Source organism: Centroberyx affinis, unplaced genomic scaffold (genome assembly GCF_046629955.1).
Source record: "Centroberyx affinis isolate AG114_WGS23_722 - 3 ecotype Tasmania unplaced genomic scaffold, CSIRO-AGI_Caff_v1 ptg002219l_1, whole genome shotgun sequence".
Taxonomy (NCBI): domain Eukaryota; kingdom Metazoa; phylum Chordata; class Actinopteri; order Beryciformes; family Berycidae; genus Centroberyx; species Centroberyx affinis.
In genome coordinates, this window is record NW_027280519.1 from 242,599 (window position 1) to 258,153 (window position 15,555).

Here is a 15,555-nt window from a genome sequence, read left to right on the forward strand (position 1 = left end):
AGCTAAGATGGTTTTATGAAAAATAAAAAGGCTAAAAATCCCTTCATTTATACCTGACCTGAGGAACTTATCCAGGATCATTTACATGACTTCTGAAAATAAAATTTTTAGACTTTTGACTAATGTTTCTGATTTTGCCAACTTTTAGTCTTGTATTGTTTTTTGTTATTTTTTTTCAAGCATTTTTCTTTTGAATACTATTTCCCATTTTATTTCCTCTAAATATATTTGACTATTTTTTGTATTTTAAGCCTTTTTGGAAAGCACTTGTAAGATCTGCTGATAAATAAGTGCTATATAAATTATTGTTAGTTGTAGTGGTAGTAGTACTCGTAGTAGTATCATCATAATCATCAACTTCTGGCTTCAATACATACGCATAAAGGGAAAAATAGAAGAGATGGTAGAGGAGTTAGGCTAGAGGAAGAGGTGAACGGGCACAGAGTGTTAAATGTTTTATTCAGCCAGCAGTTTAAAGTGCCAGGGCCCTCAGGCACAGCAATGGACGCCTAAGTGGCTACGGTGACAGCAGAAATTGGCCTTCTGGTTTACAACCTGTCGCCACAGAGCCAGACACAGCAAAGCAGTGAGGGGGGCAGATAGGAGCAGAGCATGTAAGAGAAAGAAGTGAGGGAGAGTTAAGGAAAGGGTTGAGATATGAATGGTGAGAATGGGACGAGGAAAAAAAAGAAAAAAAGATTGAACCGTCACGGTCAAATTGAAAGGAGCGTTTCTTTTAAATCCAGTGGTCAAGCTAACAAAGTGTTCATAAGGCTTCTGTCAGCGCTAGACAGACAGATGCTTTTAATGGCTAAACTACCACCCAGCTCTTAGTGCCTTCCAAACACATGAGGTATGCATGCATGTGTAGAGGCGTGTGCACACATGTACACACACATACACACAGAAGGAGATGGAAGTCAAAAAAGAGAGGATCATTTTTATCAGTGACAGTGTGTGTATGTGGTGAAATGTGATATTAATCAGCAGAGATGTACATATAGAGAGAAGGGACTTCAGCTCCATAGCACCATCACCTGGACAAAACACACAGTATGCAATAATGTGCGAGGGTGTGTGCATGCATCTTACCTTCAGTCTGGTGTGTGTGTATATGTGTGAGTGACCTCCCAATTTGGGGTGTCTGAGAAAACGTGTTTGCGTTACCTCCATTCTGGTATGTGTATACGTTTCTTTTCCTCCATTGGGTAACACATATATACGTGTGTGTGAGTGCTACCTCCATTCTGGTGTTTCTGAGTGTTTCCTTACCTAAATTCTGGTATACCATATGTGTGTGTGTGTGTGTATATCTGTGTGTGTGTGAGTGTGTTACCTCTGGTCTGAGTGTCGCCCTGGTGCAGGCAGGGCAGATGGGTCCATGGCGGGAGAAGGCAATGGGCAAACGTCTGGTCCTGTTCTGGCAGGCCTGGTCCTCACACACCAACCAGCCCTATGAGAGAGAAACATAAGCTAATTTTCAATCCAACTGTACATTTTGAGCACACTTTAGAACAAGTTTCCCACTGTGATATATAGTAAAATTCCACGACTTCTCCTTGATTTTCCAGAAAGGTTCTAAAGTTGTGAACGGTCTGGTTTCCACTACAGTTACGATTATCCTATAAGGTGACCCATTTCCAAAATTTCAGATATCCCATGACTCCCACAGAATTTATCAATTTATCCCTGAGTTTCCATACACCTTTGGTGGTAACCTTGCTGGAAATGTAATGAAAAAATACGATGTGAATAAGGTTTCCATCAGCTGGACTGAAGCAAATAAATAAGCTTTCTGAATGTACAAACGGAGCTATGTCAGAAAACACATCCACAGGAGTCTTTATGCTATGTAATTATTTATTTTTTAAATGTTTCCATCGTTATTCATTTTGTCAATATGAGTCGTTTTTCTTTAAATTTACAAAAAACTTTGCTGCCTCAAGCAAGTGTCTGTTTGTGATATTGAGGAAATTCTACTGAAAATTGCCATTTCCATTTAGCTGCTCTAATTCGACACAACAGACATAAAAATACTTGGAGAGAGAGAGAGAGAGAGAGAGATAGAGAGGTGGGTGGGGAAGGACAAGAGAAAGCTAAAAAGGGAGAGAAATAGAAAGAAAGATCAAGAGGCAAGAATGAAAAAGGACGAGGGAAAAAAATGAAAGAGGAAGGCGAAGAAAGAGTGAGAATCAAATGAGCAGAGGTCTACATCTGACTTCACATCCCACCCTGAAAGAACACCTTCCCGTCCCTCTTCCTCTCTACATTTGAATGTGTCTTCAACAGCTGTGTGCTGGGGTCCTACTCTTTGAGCACTTGTCAGACAGGCAGAGCAGTGGACAGCCAAAACTGCAGTAGTTAGGACCCCCTGGGGTGAGTTAGTGGCCTTGAGCAGGTGCTGTGATTTAACCCTCTCTCTCAATCTCCCCCTATCCTTCCACGCACCCCTCCCTCCGCTTTTTTCTGCCCTGTCATTACTAAGGGGGGGTTTACAGGGGAGGGGGTTAATGCCCAACTAATGACAGAGCCTAAGACTCGCCACCATCGACCCCTTTGCATCCCTTCCTTCCATTCATCCTTCGCACTAAATCCCTACGACATCACTGCACCTGCCTCTCTATCCACACACGAGTTTGTGTCTTCTCTCTCTCACACACACATGCATGCTAACACACACACACACACACACACACACACACACACACACTGAAGACGTCCTCCTTATCGGTTTTGAATAACAGCAGAAATGGAGATAGTGGAGATGACTTTTTTTCTCCTTACAGAGCCGACTACACAACACAAAACACTGCAGATCTCACACAAAGCTGTACACTCAATGTAGTCTGCACATGTGCACATGCACGTGCACACACACACACAGCCCAGCCAATCTCCTCTAAATGAAAACCAAACACACAACCTCACATGTCCCAAATCAATTAGAAAGTCCCAGAGTTCACAGCTTTACCCACAAATCCCAGCGCCAGGACTAATTATCTAAACAACGCTGCCGCTCTGGTACAAAGAGCTAGGCATCATGGGAAATGAGACCGCATCACCGGCTCTGATAAAAACATATATGTCGGACAATGGTTCACAGAGGTGGGAGATAAGGAGTGTGTGTGTGTTTCATTGGGAGGCTATCATATGATTGTTTGATCTAAATCTTTTTTGTGTGTTTCTTATGACACAAGCCTTAGCATACACTGCTGTTCCCATGGGTTTCACAAGGGTAACACAGACAATACAATCAAACTTGAGCAAATATATTAATTGTTTCCCATACACAATTTCCATCATACACACATAAAAATGTATTAATACGACATACACACACACACCAAGGACTCAAGTGCCTAAGTAAGTCACATACACAGATGAGGAGGTTGAAAGAGGAAGAAAACTACCCATCATGCCCTTCTGCTCTGCTACTGGTGTCCAGTGACCCAGAATCCATGCACACAAACCACAAAAACACACACACACACAAGTTGGTTTTCAGTGAGGCAGGCCTGCCAGAGCCGCAGTGAAACTGAGAAAGAAGGAGGACTAAAAACAGGGAGCGTGTGAGGAGAGAGGGAGGAAAAAAAAAAAAAACATCTAATTGAGGCATTTAGCCGGAGCAAGAGGGGGGGAGGGTGTACAGTCGGACGTGAGAGAATAAAGGCTCATAATTGCATAATTATAGCAGTGGATACCTGACACACTGAATGCAGACGTCAAATGAGTTCCACATAATTTAACCAAACAGAGGCAAGACCAGGCCACGACGCCCACCACGAAATATACTCGCTCTCTCTCTCCTTCCTCTTTTGTCTGCCCATTTTTTTTTAACACTCTCACCTCTTCCAAACCACACCACCCCCACAACCTTCCCCCCTCCCTCCTCTCAGATTCTTCCAGTGTCGGCTCTGATACATCAACAGCTTGGCTCTTATTCCTGCACTTTTCTATTACTGAAGTTGCATGGATATTCTCGGGAAACAGCGATGTTTTGGATTTATTCTATGGTCTGGGTGCTGTTGATTTGACCCTTGCACTCCTTATTACCATGAGGGCTTGTCATGTTGGTGACAGATGACACACACTATCTTGTCCTCTGTCTTAACCTCCTTCCCTCCATCCATCCATCCCTCATTCCCTCCCTTTCTGTCCTTGCCTGTCATCTTTTTGTAAGGGTCAGGTACTGTTGATGTTAACACAGTGGAGAAGCCTCTCTGACATGACTCCTATACCAGTGGAATCCACCTGTCATGCACACACACACACACACACACACACACACACACACACACACACACACACACACACACACACACACAGGTGGAATGAGGACAAGCATCACAGAGGAGCTCTTACTGGTTTTGTGCTTCGGCAATCAACACTTCCAGCTCTAAAGTGAATAGACCTGAAATCGGTCTACTTTACACACACACACACACACACACACACACACAAAGTGAATAGGGCTCAAACCGGTCCACTTTGTACATCCTCCGCTTAATCAAAGCTTCTCTATTCAACAATTTGACCTTTTGTTCAAAATAGGATTATCACCTTCTCTGGTCTTCATTCACCCTTTCTTTCTCTCCCTCCCTCCCCCTTTCTTCCCCTGCCCCTCAGCCGGTTTCCAGGGGCGACCCGCATGACGAGGGTAATTGCAATAATTTGTTAAACGCCATGGCAACGGTGGTTAGACGGGAGGGGTAAAAAAAATAAATAAATAAGAATGGGGTGGTTCAGGAAACAAGCGAATCTCTCATTTTGCCAAAGACGGCAGGACCAGAGGAGGAAAGGACCATAACACAGAGAGAGAGAGGGAGAGGGGGAGAGAGGGAAAGAAAGAGAGAAAGAAAGAGAGGAGGAATGGGGAGTGAACAAGTGTTTGCCCAATCTCAGGGTGCTGGTTTATTGATAATGGTGGGGGGGCAGGAGGTAATTTCACTAATGATTAATGTCTCTGTAGTCCTGGCTAAGGAGGCTAACACACATGCACGCATATTCGCGTACACACACACACACACACACACACACACACACACAGAGGTACAGGGCTTTCACTCTATCTGGCCAGACAAACAGCTCTATTTGAACTCTCCCTCGGCCTGAAAGGAATCCTTAATTACACAATATTACCCCTCTTCATTGCCCCACTGTGTGTGTGCTGTGTCCACTGCTGTTCAGCCTCCAGTGGTGTTTGTGTGCATGCGTGTGTGTGTATGTGTGTAGCTGTGTGAGGTGTAAGTATTCAGTGGTAGCAGCTGTTTCACACATCGTGACAAAGGGGTTGAGGGGGACTCGCTCCCCACACATTCACTGCACTAATTGATTTCTGTTCAGCACTGTGGGAGAGTAACCCCCACCTACACACACACTCTCTTGGCTAGCTTCTGAGATAGACAGTGCATTCCACTCACTCAAGACCAAGGTGTTACAAGCCACCAGTGAGAGAGAGACACATACACACAGACAGAGAGAGAGAGAGAGACACAGACAGAGAGAGAGAGAGAGAGAGAGAGAGAGAGAGAGAGAGAGAGAGAGAGAGAGAGAGAGAGAGAGAGAGAGAGAGAGAGAGAGAGAGAGAGAGAGAGAGAGAGAGAGAGAGAGAGAGAGAGAGAGAGAGAGAGAGAGAGAAAGAGAGAGAGATCCCTCTACAAAGGCGACATTGGAATCCCGTTTAATTCACTCTCAGGCCATTTGTCTGAATATAGTGGCAACTTGTCCCACACACTGTTCTGCTTCACATCCTCTGTTTCCACACTGTCCAAAACTAAGCAATCAGTCCATCCCCAGCTAATGGATATCCATCTGCACTAGACATTGTACTAGAATAAATCGAACAATAATAATAATGCATGGGCAACTTTTCAAGGCAATGGTGATGGGCAATAATGTAATGAAAAAAATCAACCAACATAGTTAGAATTCTTTCAAGCCAAGAGGAGCTTTGTATTACCTTGACAGAAACGCTGTCTTTAATGTTCAATATGTTCTGTTTTATCGTATACTTTATCTATATTCTGTTTTTGATGCTGCTGCAATGACCCAATTTCCCCAAAGGTATCATGCAAGTTTTATCCTGACATCTAAAAAACTGGCAAAAGAGCATGTTAACCTTGGTATTCAATGTAGGAATGCACATTTTCAAGTATTTTCATAGATCATGCTCCTAAAATTCTTCCTTGTGCTCTTTTCATTTTACAAGAATATGTGCTCTTTGGTTGAAAATGTCAGTGTAGTGCCCTGCTGAGGTTTCCCTCATCTCTCGTCCAACATCCTTTTTAATGGTTTCTCTTACCATTACTGCAACTGTTACATCCCCCATTGTGTTAAATAGTCAAACTCTTTTGTAGACAGAGTTTTGATACATTTTTGGAGATCACTTTCCACAACTTTTCTATGACTATTCCATGATATATAACCCAGTTTTTATGACCATTTAAGCTGATGTTTTTCAGCTGACATGGCAGGTGCCCTGGCTTAAGCAAGTACATCAGCACCAAGGGCCCTGCCCCTGTGCTAACTACTCTGGTTAGCCAGCTGTACTTGGATACAATATTTGAGCCAAAACAGCTCGAGTACGGTGATTGGCTGCCACTTCAAAAATAATTTCCCTTGTGAGTATTTGTCACGCCTACAACTCGCTTCGTAAAACCTCTCACTTTACGGCTCGGGCGCCCTACGACAAGTGGAGAAAATGGCGGCTACTGGCAGTACACCAATATGTTATGGATGTGGCTATAGCACCAGTCTTGGAGGAGCTCCAAGATGTTAGTGTTTTAAAAGAGAAGCAAATGACAGCCTTGAATGCTTTTCTATGGGGACAGGATGTGTTTGCTCGCCTCCCAACTAGGTTTGGGAAAAGCCTTATATACCAGCTAGCAGAAGGTCGTTGTAAAGAGCAAGTAGTGTTTTGACATGTGATTGTGCCCCAGGTGGGGGCAGGGCGGAGCTTTAGAAGGACAAGGGTCACATTAGATGAATTGAGAGCTTGGATCACCATTGATCATAAATTCTATGATAACAAAGTCACCTCATTATCGTGGACTTGCCCACATAGATCAGTGGACCTTCTCCAGGCTCTTTGCCGCACAGTGTCAGCCAGGTTAAGTTGTCAGTGAACCAACAATAAAAGAACATTCTGCTTATTTTCAATTTTATTATTATCATGTTCCTTTATTTGTCTGAGGATTGTTACATAATTTCTATCTATAATATAATTAATGTCTGTGTATATTTTGTTCAATCAAGCCCTCCTGAAAAATTGGTATTGGTGCACCTTTAACTGCAAGTTCAACTAAACTGTACACCTTGATGGACAGAGATAAAGAAATAAAATGCGAGACAGAAGAAGAAGAGAGCGACAGAAACAGGCAGACACAGAGAAAGAGACTTGTCAGCAAGCTGACACAGCTGTGCTGTGCTACAAGCTGCAGCATTAGACACTGAATGAAAACTAAATTAAGTCCATTTGTGGCCCTGCAGGTGGGCACGAGGTGAAGGTACCAGTGTTTGTGTGTGTGTCTGTGTGTGTGTGGAAAGCAGAGTTTTAGGCATTCAGTGGAAAAAATAGGAAGAATCAAATCAAGAAACAGCCTGAGTAGCATTAACCAGAGACTTGGCCTCCATAATACCTCTTATTCGCACGGCCACCAACGCACACAAACACATAGACATACACATTATACTCACACTGTAGTATTTTTTGATGTGGCGGCGGATGTCGAGTAGCAGTTTGTTGCTGATGTTGACAACGTGGTCGATAGGGCGCCCCCCACAAGGGATGTGACAGCATCTTAGCAGACTGGGCTCCAACGTTACTGCCTGAAAACAGAACAAGCATAAACTCAGAGAAAACCAATAAATCAATCCATACACTAACCTAAGACGCATACAAAAATCATGTTCAATTAGAACCATAGCACCAAGACAAAACTGTTCAATCTCATTCAAAATTCTAGTAAATAAAAAAATAAAAAAATAAAAAAATAATACTAGTTTATCTCCCACCCCGACAAACATACTGCTGGTGCAGAAGTGAATCGTGTATCATTTAATAGCAATTATGGTTATGTTTTTTGTTGAAATTACATCTAAACCACAGTCATGACCTTTGACCTTCAAAACACAAAAATGAGTAACTGTTTGGCTTAGTAGGGCGAGGTGGCCTGAAGGTTAGACCAGAGAGAATGTGACTGGACAGTGACCAATTCAAATCCACATTCCAGCTTGTAAAATCTGGATGGTGGAAGTGAATGAGTACCACATAAACACACAGTGTGACTCGGGCAAGACCAAAGACATTTCTGTGTGATTGGTCCCATGTTTAGCCAAACTAATGTGGTGATGGGTAAATCCTATCAGACCACTGTACATGAATACCAGGAGTTCCACAGGGTACCATGATAGAGTCACTGCTGTTGTGACTTGGCCCTCAGAGTTGATGAGGCCCTGTGCATAAGTATATGGGCATTCATCACAAATTAACTGCATTTTAACCCTGTAATCAGAAAAGCAGTGAAATAACGCTGGAACAGCCACAAAGCACATGTCAGGCATGGAACGTGAAAGTGCTGAAAAGACCCCTGGATACAGTACATTTTAACATTATTGTGGCCAAGAGAAAACAGGTCAACATGACCTCAATACCCCTGAATTGTCCACTTGACAGCTAGCTAGGCGTATAGTTAATGCAATGAAAAAAAAAGTAGCTACATAACAATTACACTAAATATAACTGCTTTAAACACTCTCTCTCTTAAACCTGAACTCCATTTAGTTGTCGCATTGACAGCAGCAGAAAAGGTTTCTGCAGGGAAGTCAATGCCATACTGCCACAGAATATGAGACCCCCCTTTCCACACACAGTGTTTCTTTGTTTGCCTACATTGTTCCTTTTTGTTCAAAAAGTGCCTGATTTTCTTCCAGTTAAGTCAGTTGACTCAATTGTCTCCCCCAATATGCACCTACACACACAAAGTAAGCACGCACACAGAGTCAGAATTAACCCTCACAGTTTCCAGTTTTCCTCCTCTTCCTTTCCTCTCCTTCATGTTTCTTCTCCCAGTCGGGTCTGGATGAAAGCAGCCTCCCTCTCCTCTCTCCGTGCCCGTCTCTCATCCACCCTCCCTCCCCGATTCCTCCGTACTCTTTTATCTTCCTAGTTTCATTCCAAACTTCATTTTGATAACAGTACTCTCCCTCCCACACAACCTCTCTCTCAGGGTTTTGTCTATTAAACTTCTGCTTACTGTAAATGTTATTTCATTTCTGACCAATTATATGAAAATATGAAATGCCCAATGTATCTATCTTGTTTGTGTGAGGCTTAAGGACAAGTTACAATACTTAATCTTGGATTAAAAGTTTACAATTGGCTCCAATAACCTTATGCTTGTTCCCAAGTGAACCAATCAACTTTACCACCTCAACTCTGCACTTTAAATAACTTTTTGAAAAACAAACAATAAACACAAATTTTCTCATCATTTTTCTCAACTGTCAAATTCTGCCTTTAGTTGTTTTTCTTAACCTGATAATGTTTTCATTAATATGTCTTGGTGGTGGCGTGTGTACGTGTAGCTTTCACATGTCTATTTAATTGCCCAATGTGGGATGACTAAAGTTATACTGAACTGATGTCAGGGAAATCCCTGCTGCTTTCTCCAGATTTTTTTTCCACTTAATCTCTCCATCCTCCTCTCTTGCTACCCCCATCAAACAACTTTCCTCCTCTGTCTGTCCTCCATCATCAATCGCTCCCTCCTCCCACCTTCTCTGGCTCTGTGTCAGTGGTAGAGTCAAGGCCCGTCTGTCCTCCCCTCTCACTGAGCTGTTAGACCATGTTCACCACCCTAATTAACTTACCGTCTTATCAGTTTCACAGTGTGTGTGTGTGTGTGCGCGCCTCAACACGGCATACCAGCCACTAACACAGGGTGGGAAATTAACACCAGCAGTCTGCCAAATCCTGGTTAGTTTTGCCTTAAGCTGGAAAATTTGTTTACATTACTAGCCTCTCTGACAGGTAAACAATAATCAATGCAAAGCCATATTCTATTCTAAACTCAGTTGGGCTTCTAAAATATGGAAAGTGGCTCGTGATTGTGGAGAAGGAGGATAAAATATTTTTTTCCCTTCCATGCTTATGAGTGCTAATCTCTTTAACTGTTGGCTGATATGATCTTTATGCTGCTTGTATATGTACATGCATATTATTACCCCAACTTAAATTTAATGTAATATGATTTGTCTAGTCCTGTGTCTGTACGTGCCTCTCAGAAAGACACACCAGTGCATCTGTTGAAGTGTGTGATGATATCAACCTTTTATGGAGTGTGTGCGTGTGTGTAATACTCCTTTTTTAATGTAATGCGAGTTGCTAGCAGAGGACAGAGGGTTGTCAGTTTTATTAGTGTCTTTGAGACAAGAAAAAGCTGTGTGCCCTGCTCCTCATTAGAAGCGGATAAGACACACGTACACACACGCATGCGACCTTGGCCTGACAAATGGTTAGAGATCTGTGTGTGTGTGTGTGTGTGTCTGTGTGTGTGTGTATGTGTGTGTGTGCGTGCGTGCGTGCGTGTGTGTGAGAGAGTGTACAGGGCAGCAGGGGTTAAGGAAAGGCTTTTCAAGTTGTGGAGTCCAAACTATGCCAATGAAAACATAGTCTCTATTGGAGCCAGGCAACTGTCTAAAAATACAGACGGAGACACAATATAGTGGATGATCATGACTCCTTCACAGGAAGTTTGATACAACACTTACGGTAACACCATTTTTCCACTCTCTTATTCCCTATCTGCATCTCTACTGATTAATATATTACACCATTAAAACGCACCATTAGTGATGAAAGTGATCCTCTCTTTCTGATTTCCATCAATCCTGCTATGTGTCTCAGCGTGTTTGTGTGTATGTGCTGCACACAGGGCTTGATTCTGATTCTCTACTGCAGCCTGAGGTACACATGCTGGATATGTTTCTATTGTAACCCTCGTACGCAAGGAGGATTTGAAAAGTGTTGGGTTTTTAGGTGGGTTTTGGTTTGGAAGGTTCCTTTCGGGGTGATGGAAACTCTGGTTGCGCGCTGTACATATTTTTCATTCCTCTTGGAGAGAATTTGTTTGCAAAAGTTAAAAATTTTTTTCCCTTTCCCACTGCCAGAACACCCAAAATCTGGTCTGGGCACCAGGCATTTGAGAAACTTGAGTTTTGTGTTACAATATGCCCGGCCAAATCATTTGAAAACATTTGAGAATGGATAAGCTAGAACTTTAACTTTAGAACGAAAAGTATGTTCATACACATTTTTGCTCCAACAAACTTTTAGACTTTTCCAAGACTACTCTGTGAAACATAGCAGAATCTAGATGTTGGGTAATTGTCAGCGTCTGGGTTCAGTTGTTACCTTTCGATTGGTGCATACTTTTTATTGATGCATGTGAACACCTCAACCGAACTCCATCTTATTTTGGCTAGCTACGACACTCACATTTTATCAATCTAGCAGCAGCCAACCTTAACTGTAAACAAAAAATAAATAACTCAACAATCCATAACATTTCCAAAACTTTGTGGACATGTAACTATAACTTTTCCAAGCCTGGAAAACACAATTTCTAAATGTGATACTTTCTCCAGTTCTCCTATGACCGTAGGAACCCCGTAATACAACACAGATGAATGATGGGGACTTCTATGATGGCTACCACTGTATGTGTGCAGATGTGTACTCACAGCTCCCTCGAAGACGTTGTCGTAGATGTTGTCAGTGCCACACTGAGGGCAGGAGAATGTGAACCTCTCACAGTCTTTGTAGCGCTCCTCGTCCGTCAGCTGGACCGGAGCTCCCAGCAGGCCCTCGCCCTCCTCCTCCCTCTGGTACTGCTGATGGGCCCGGAAATGACTGGGGTCCAGACCTGGGATGGACAGTAGTGGTAACAGTATTGCTTTAATTTATTGATCCCAGGGTGGGAGTATCCTTTCCATTTCCATTTTAGACATTTAGCTGAAAATTCCAGTGGAAACCCTTAATACCGAATCATAAAAATAATAGTATAAGCCAGGATTTGTGCATATATAAATTTGTGTGACTGCATCTGTATCACTGAAAGGGTACTGGAGAGAGACTACATCCACAACACTTAGAAACATAATAAACTGGAGTCAAGGCTTCTGGTATTGGGAAGCCACACCAGAAGACAAACACATTTATATCCAGTTCTTGTCAGTCTTATGCTGCTGTTTTTGTAATACTCTTAGTTTAATTTTTGCATGGTGATAAAACAGAGAAAAACAAAATATACAGTACTGTGCAAAAGTCTTAGGCACATGTAAAAAAAAAAAAAATCCATAAAGTGAAGATGCTTTCAAAAATAATGAAATTAAAATTTTCTAAATATAAAAACATTTACTATAAAGAGCAGTCTACTGCCACACTAATGCAGAAAACAAATAAATAAACATCAAAGACAACATGTATATAAAAAATCTAGGGTGCCTAAGGCTTTTGCACAGTACTGTATACGCACAAATTCCAGCTTATTCTACAGATTTTTGTTTTGAAAATTCTCTTTCCGTATGTTGTCACAATTCTCCTTTTCCCATGTATCTTCACTGCATGCTCTTTGAACAGATGCTCACACAGAGATGGGGCTATTATTTACAGTCTATGGGCTGAACAGGCAAAACAAGCTGGTGGGATACACACCCGTCCCCCACTATGGAGTCCCATCCAAACCACGTATTTTTATATGAATGGTAAACCAAATTGAAACATCTATTCTTTATTTTTATTAGTCTGTCATGGCAACTTTTCTATGTTTGGCTGTCTCAGCTGTCAACAAACTGTAAAATGGCAGGAATTATGACTCCAATGCTAACACATATATAAAGAGAGATTAGTAGCATCGCTCGTAAGTTAGCTGTACCCCACAAATACCCAGTGGCCTGTATGTATTTATAACATAGTCTTAGCATTGTAATGTTGTCCTTAAACAGGGTGCTTGCAATTAAGGGACTGGCAAATACTGACTTTTTCTACTGTTGCACTTAGAACTTGATCTGTTTCCAGTCAGTTTTGTTCTAATTGCTGTTACCCACTCCACTTATGTTTTTGTTGATGATCTTGATGTTGATTGTTTTTTCAGACATTTTAATAACTTAAAATTGTTCTCTTTCATCTCTGTTCTTTCTGTGTTCTATCATTTTAAATAAACTTGAAACTCTAGTTAAAGGCATCACCTTAACAACTAACTAGAAATCATAAAAAAACACTGAAGGAGGCTGGACTGCCCACTCTCTTTTAAACCAACAAAAAGGTTTACATCAGTCTACTACAGTCTACTATAGTGTCCCATAATCTCACCCAGCCACGTGGCTATGAGCACGCCGTCGATGCCCTCGATGGGCTCACAGATGCGGGACACCACAGGGTGCACCTGCTGGGCCAGGTAGTACTGGGTGTCCAGGTTGAGGCCCTCCTGCTTCTGGAGCTGCTCCAGGGCGTAGGCTCTCTGACTGGCTGCCAGCGTGGAGCCGTCCTGGAGGAAAGCAAGAGAAAGACAGGGGGTGTTGGGTGGTAGGTTGTACTTGATTGGTCCTTAAAGGAAAATTCCACCCTCAGATACTCTCATACTGTTATATATCATCAATCTGTGATGTTCAGCGCATTCCAGGAGTTATTTTGTGATGAAGAGTTGTAATTTACCATTTTGGTGTACCCACTTTCCCTGAATCTGCCTCAGCTACTTCTACTTCAGTTAGTGATTTTCTACATTACTGAGAATGACTTTCAAACGGGTGTGAACATGTTTCATTCAGCAGTTGCTTATACATGTAGGTGGAGAGAGTAACAGCAATACTGATGGTAAGAGCAAGAGACCAAGTTTTTCCAGTCATGAAAAAGCGAGAATTGTGCCCCTTACTCAAAACGCAATGCGTCTTGTCTTGACTGCACTGCATTCAGGCTACTGTCAGTGGAGAATTTGGTCTCTCTTCCTCTTCTACAGTGGATTTCTCCCTGTATGATTGTTGAATGTCGGTGCAAAATGGCGTGATTAGAAAAAAGACCTTGCTCTTTGATTCTGAGGGGTCAATACCAAAACATTTTTGCTGTCAAACTCCATTGTAGCTGCGCTGAAAATATCTTGATGTGACGTCATGCTATCTACGTTTTGCCAGTTACCCATAGGAAAAAGAAAAAAAACAACAAAATGGACTCAAAGTAGTCCATCAGTACATCACCAATAGCCATTTTTAACACTGTAGCCATATTAGCCATATTTTGTAGGCATCAAAGGAAAGAGGAGAGATCCTTCACCTTGATTGATTTTTACTTTGACCCACAAGGTGTTAGTTTGTTTTTTCTTGTTAGATGACTGTTATCTTTGATGAATGTCTTTTCGCTGTGTGGCGTTTTTAAACCCAGAGAACAGGATAAATAGTCTCTTGGTGGATCAATAACATTTTAATTCAGCTGAACTGAACTAAACCCTGTGATGGACTGACGACCTGTCCAGAGTGTTTCCCTGCCTTCTGCCCAATGCATGCTGGGAAAGGCTCGAGACCCCTGTGACCCTGAATAAGCAGGTAAAGGCAATGAATGAATTGCACTAAAAAAAAAAGGTTGGCTCACTATTGTCATGAGACCACAGGAAACATGTTAAAACTGGCTACAACTGAATCTGTACTTTGTTGAAAAATTGTTTCATTATGAGATATGAAACACAGCCTGTCTATTTTAAAAGACAAAAACAAAAAGGGGAAATTCATGTCATGATCACAGCAGTGACAGTAAACCTACTGTCAGAGAAGCTCTCTTGTTTGACGAGTCAATAATGTAACATAATGTTGACCGAGAAAATGACTTATGCATGAACACAGAGAGTCATGTGTACATGTCATTCATAACCTCTCTTATAGACACACACAGACACACACACCTGGCAGATGATGTAAGAGACAGTGTCTCCAGCTTTGACCCGTCGGCCGCCCTGGGAGTTGATCCACAGAGCCACGTGGACGTGAGGGAGGCTCTTCTTATCTGGGTAGTCCTGAGGGTCTTTGGTCAGAGCCTGGGGGATGAAATAGGTGGAAAGACAACACACTGAGAACAAGAATGAAGACACAGCTAATAGCTGAAAATACAAAGTACAGCTTCCTATTAGGGAAGTGGGTGATTGGACAAATATATTGGGGAGTGGCAAAGGATAGACTCAATCACTTGTGTTTTTTGCCAATTTAAATTAACTTAATTTTTGGTTTGACCATTATGCTTAAGTTGATTTCAATTTATTGGAGCCAATACAGAAGGTGGCCTAAACATACATCTCCAATTTAAAATGCCCATTCCTTTCACACTGAAAAGCTACATTTCGATTCAAGTGATCAGGCCTACACCGCGCACACTGTACATGTGATGTACAACTGTATGTGATGACAACTGGTCGACCAGAGGATGTACACTATTACCCAGCCCCACTTCCCATGGAGAGTCTTTCTTACTCAAGAGTCAAAATTTAAATAACAGCCGTTTCCTCACCTTGTGTA

General features: G+C 42.1%; 1 protein-coding gene across 1 annotated transcript in view; it reads right to left on the reverse strand.

The window, feature by feature from the left end:
- The window catches only part of pola1 (polymerase (DNA directed), alpha 1), a gene marked incomplete at its 5' end in the record, with an annotated part of 30,397 nt that extends 15,285 nt beyond the window's left edge, over positions 1–15,112 (reverse strand). Inside the window, 5 exons of the mRNA XM_071532589.1 lie at positions 1,337–1,453; positions 7,696–7,827; positions 11,743–11,924; positions 13,373–13,547; positions 14,949–15,112. Of these exons, the coding sequence (XP_071388690.1) occupies positions 1,337–1,453; positions 7,696–7,827; positions 11,743–11,924; positions 13,373–13,547; positions 14,949–15,112 (770 nt within the window). The remainder of the gene's footprint in view (positions 1–1,336; positions 1,454–7,695; positions 7,828–11,742; positions 11,925–13,372; positions 13,548–14,948) is intronic.
- Between the last annotated feature and the right edge of the window lie 443 nt (positions 15,113–15,555).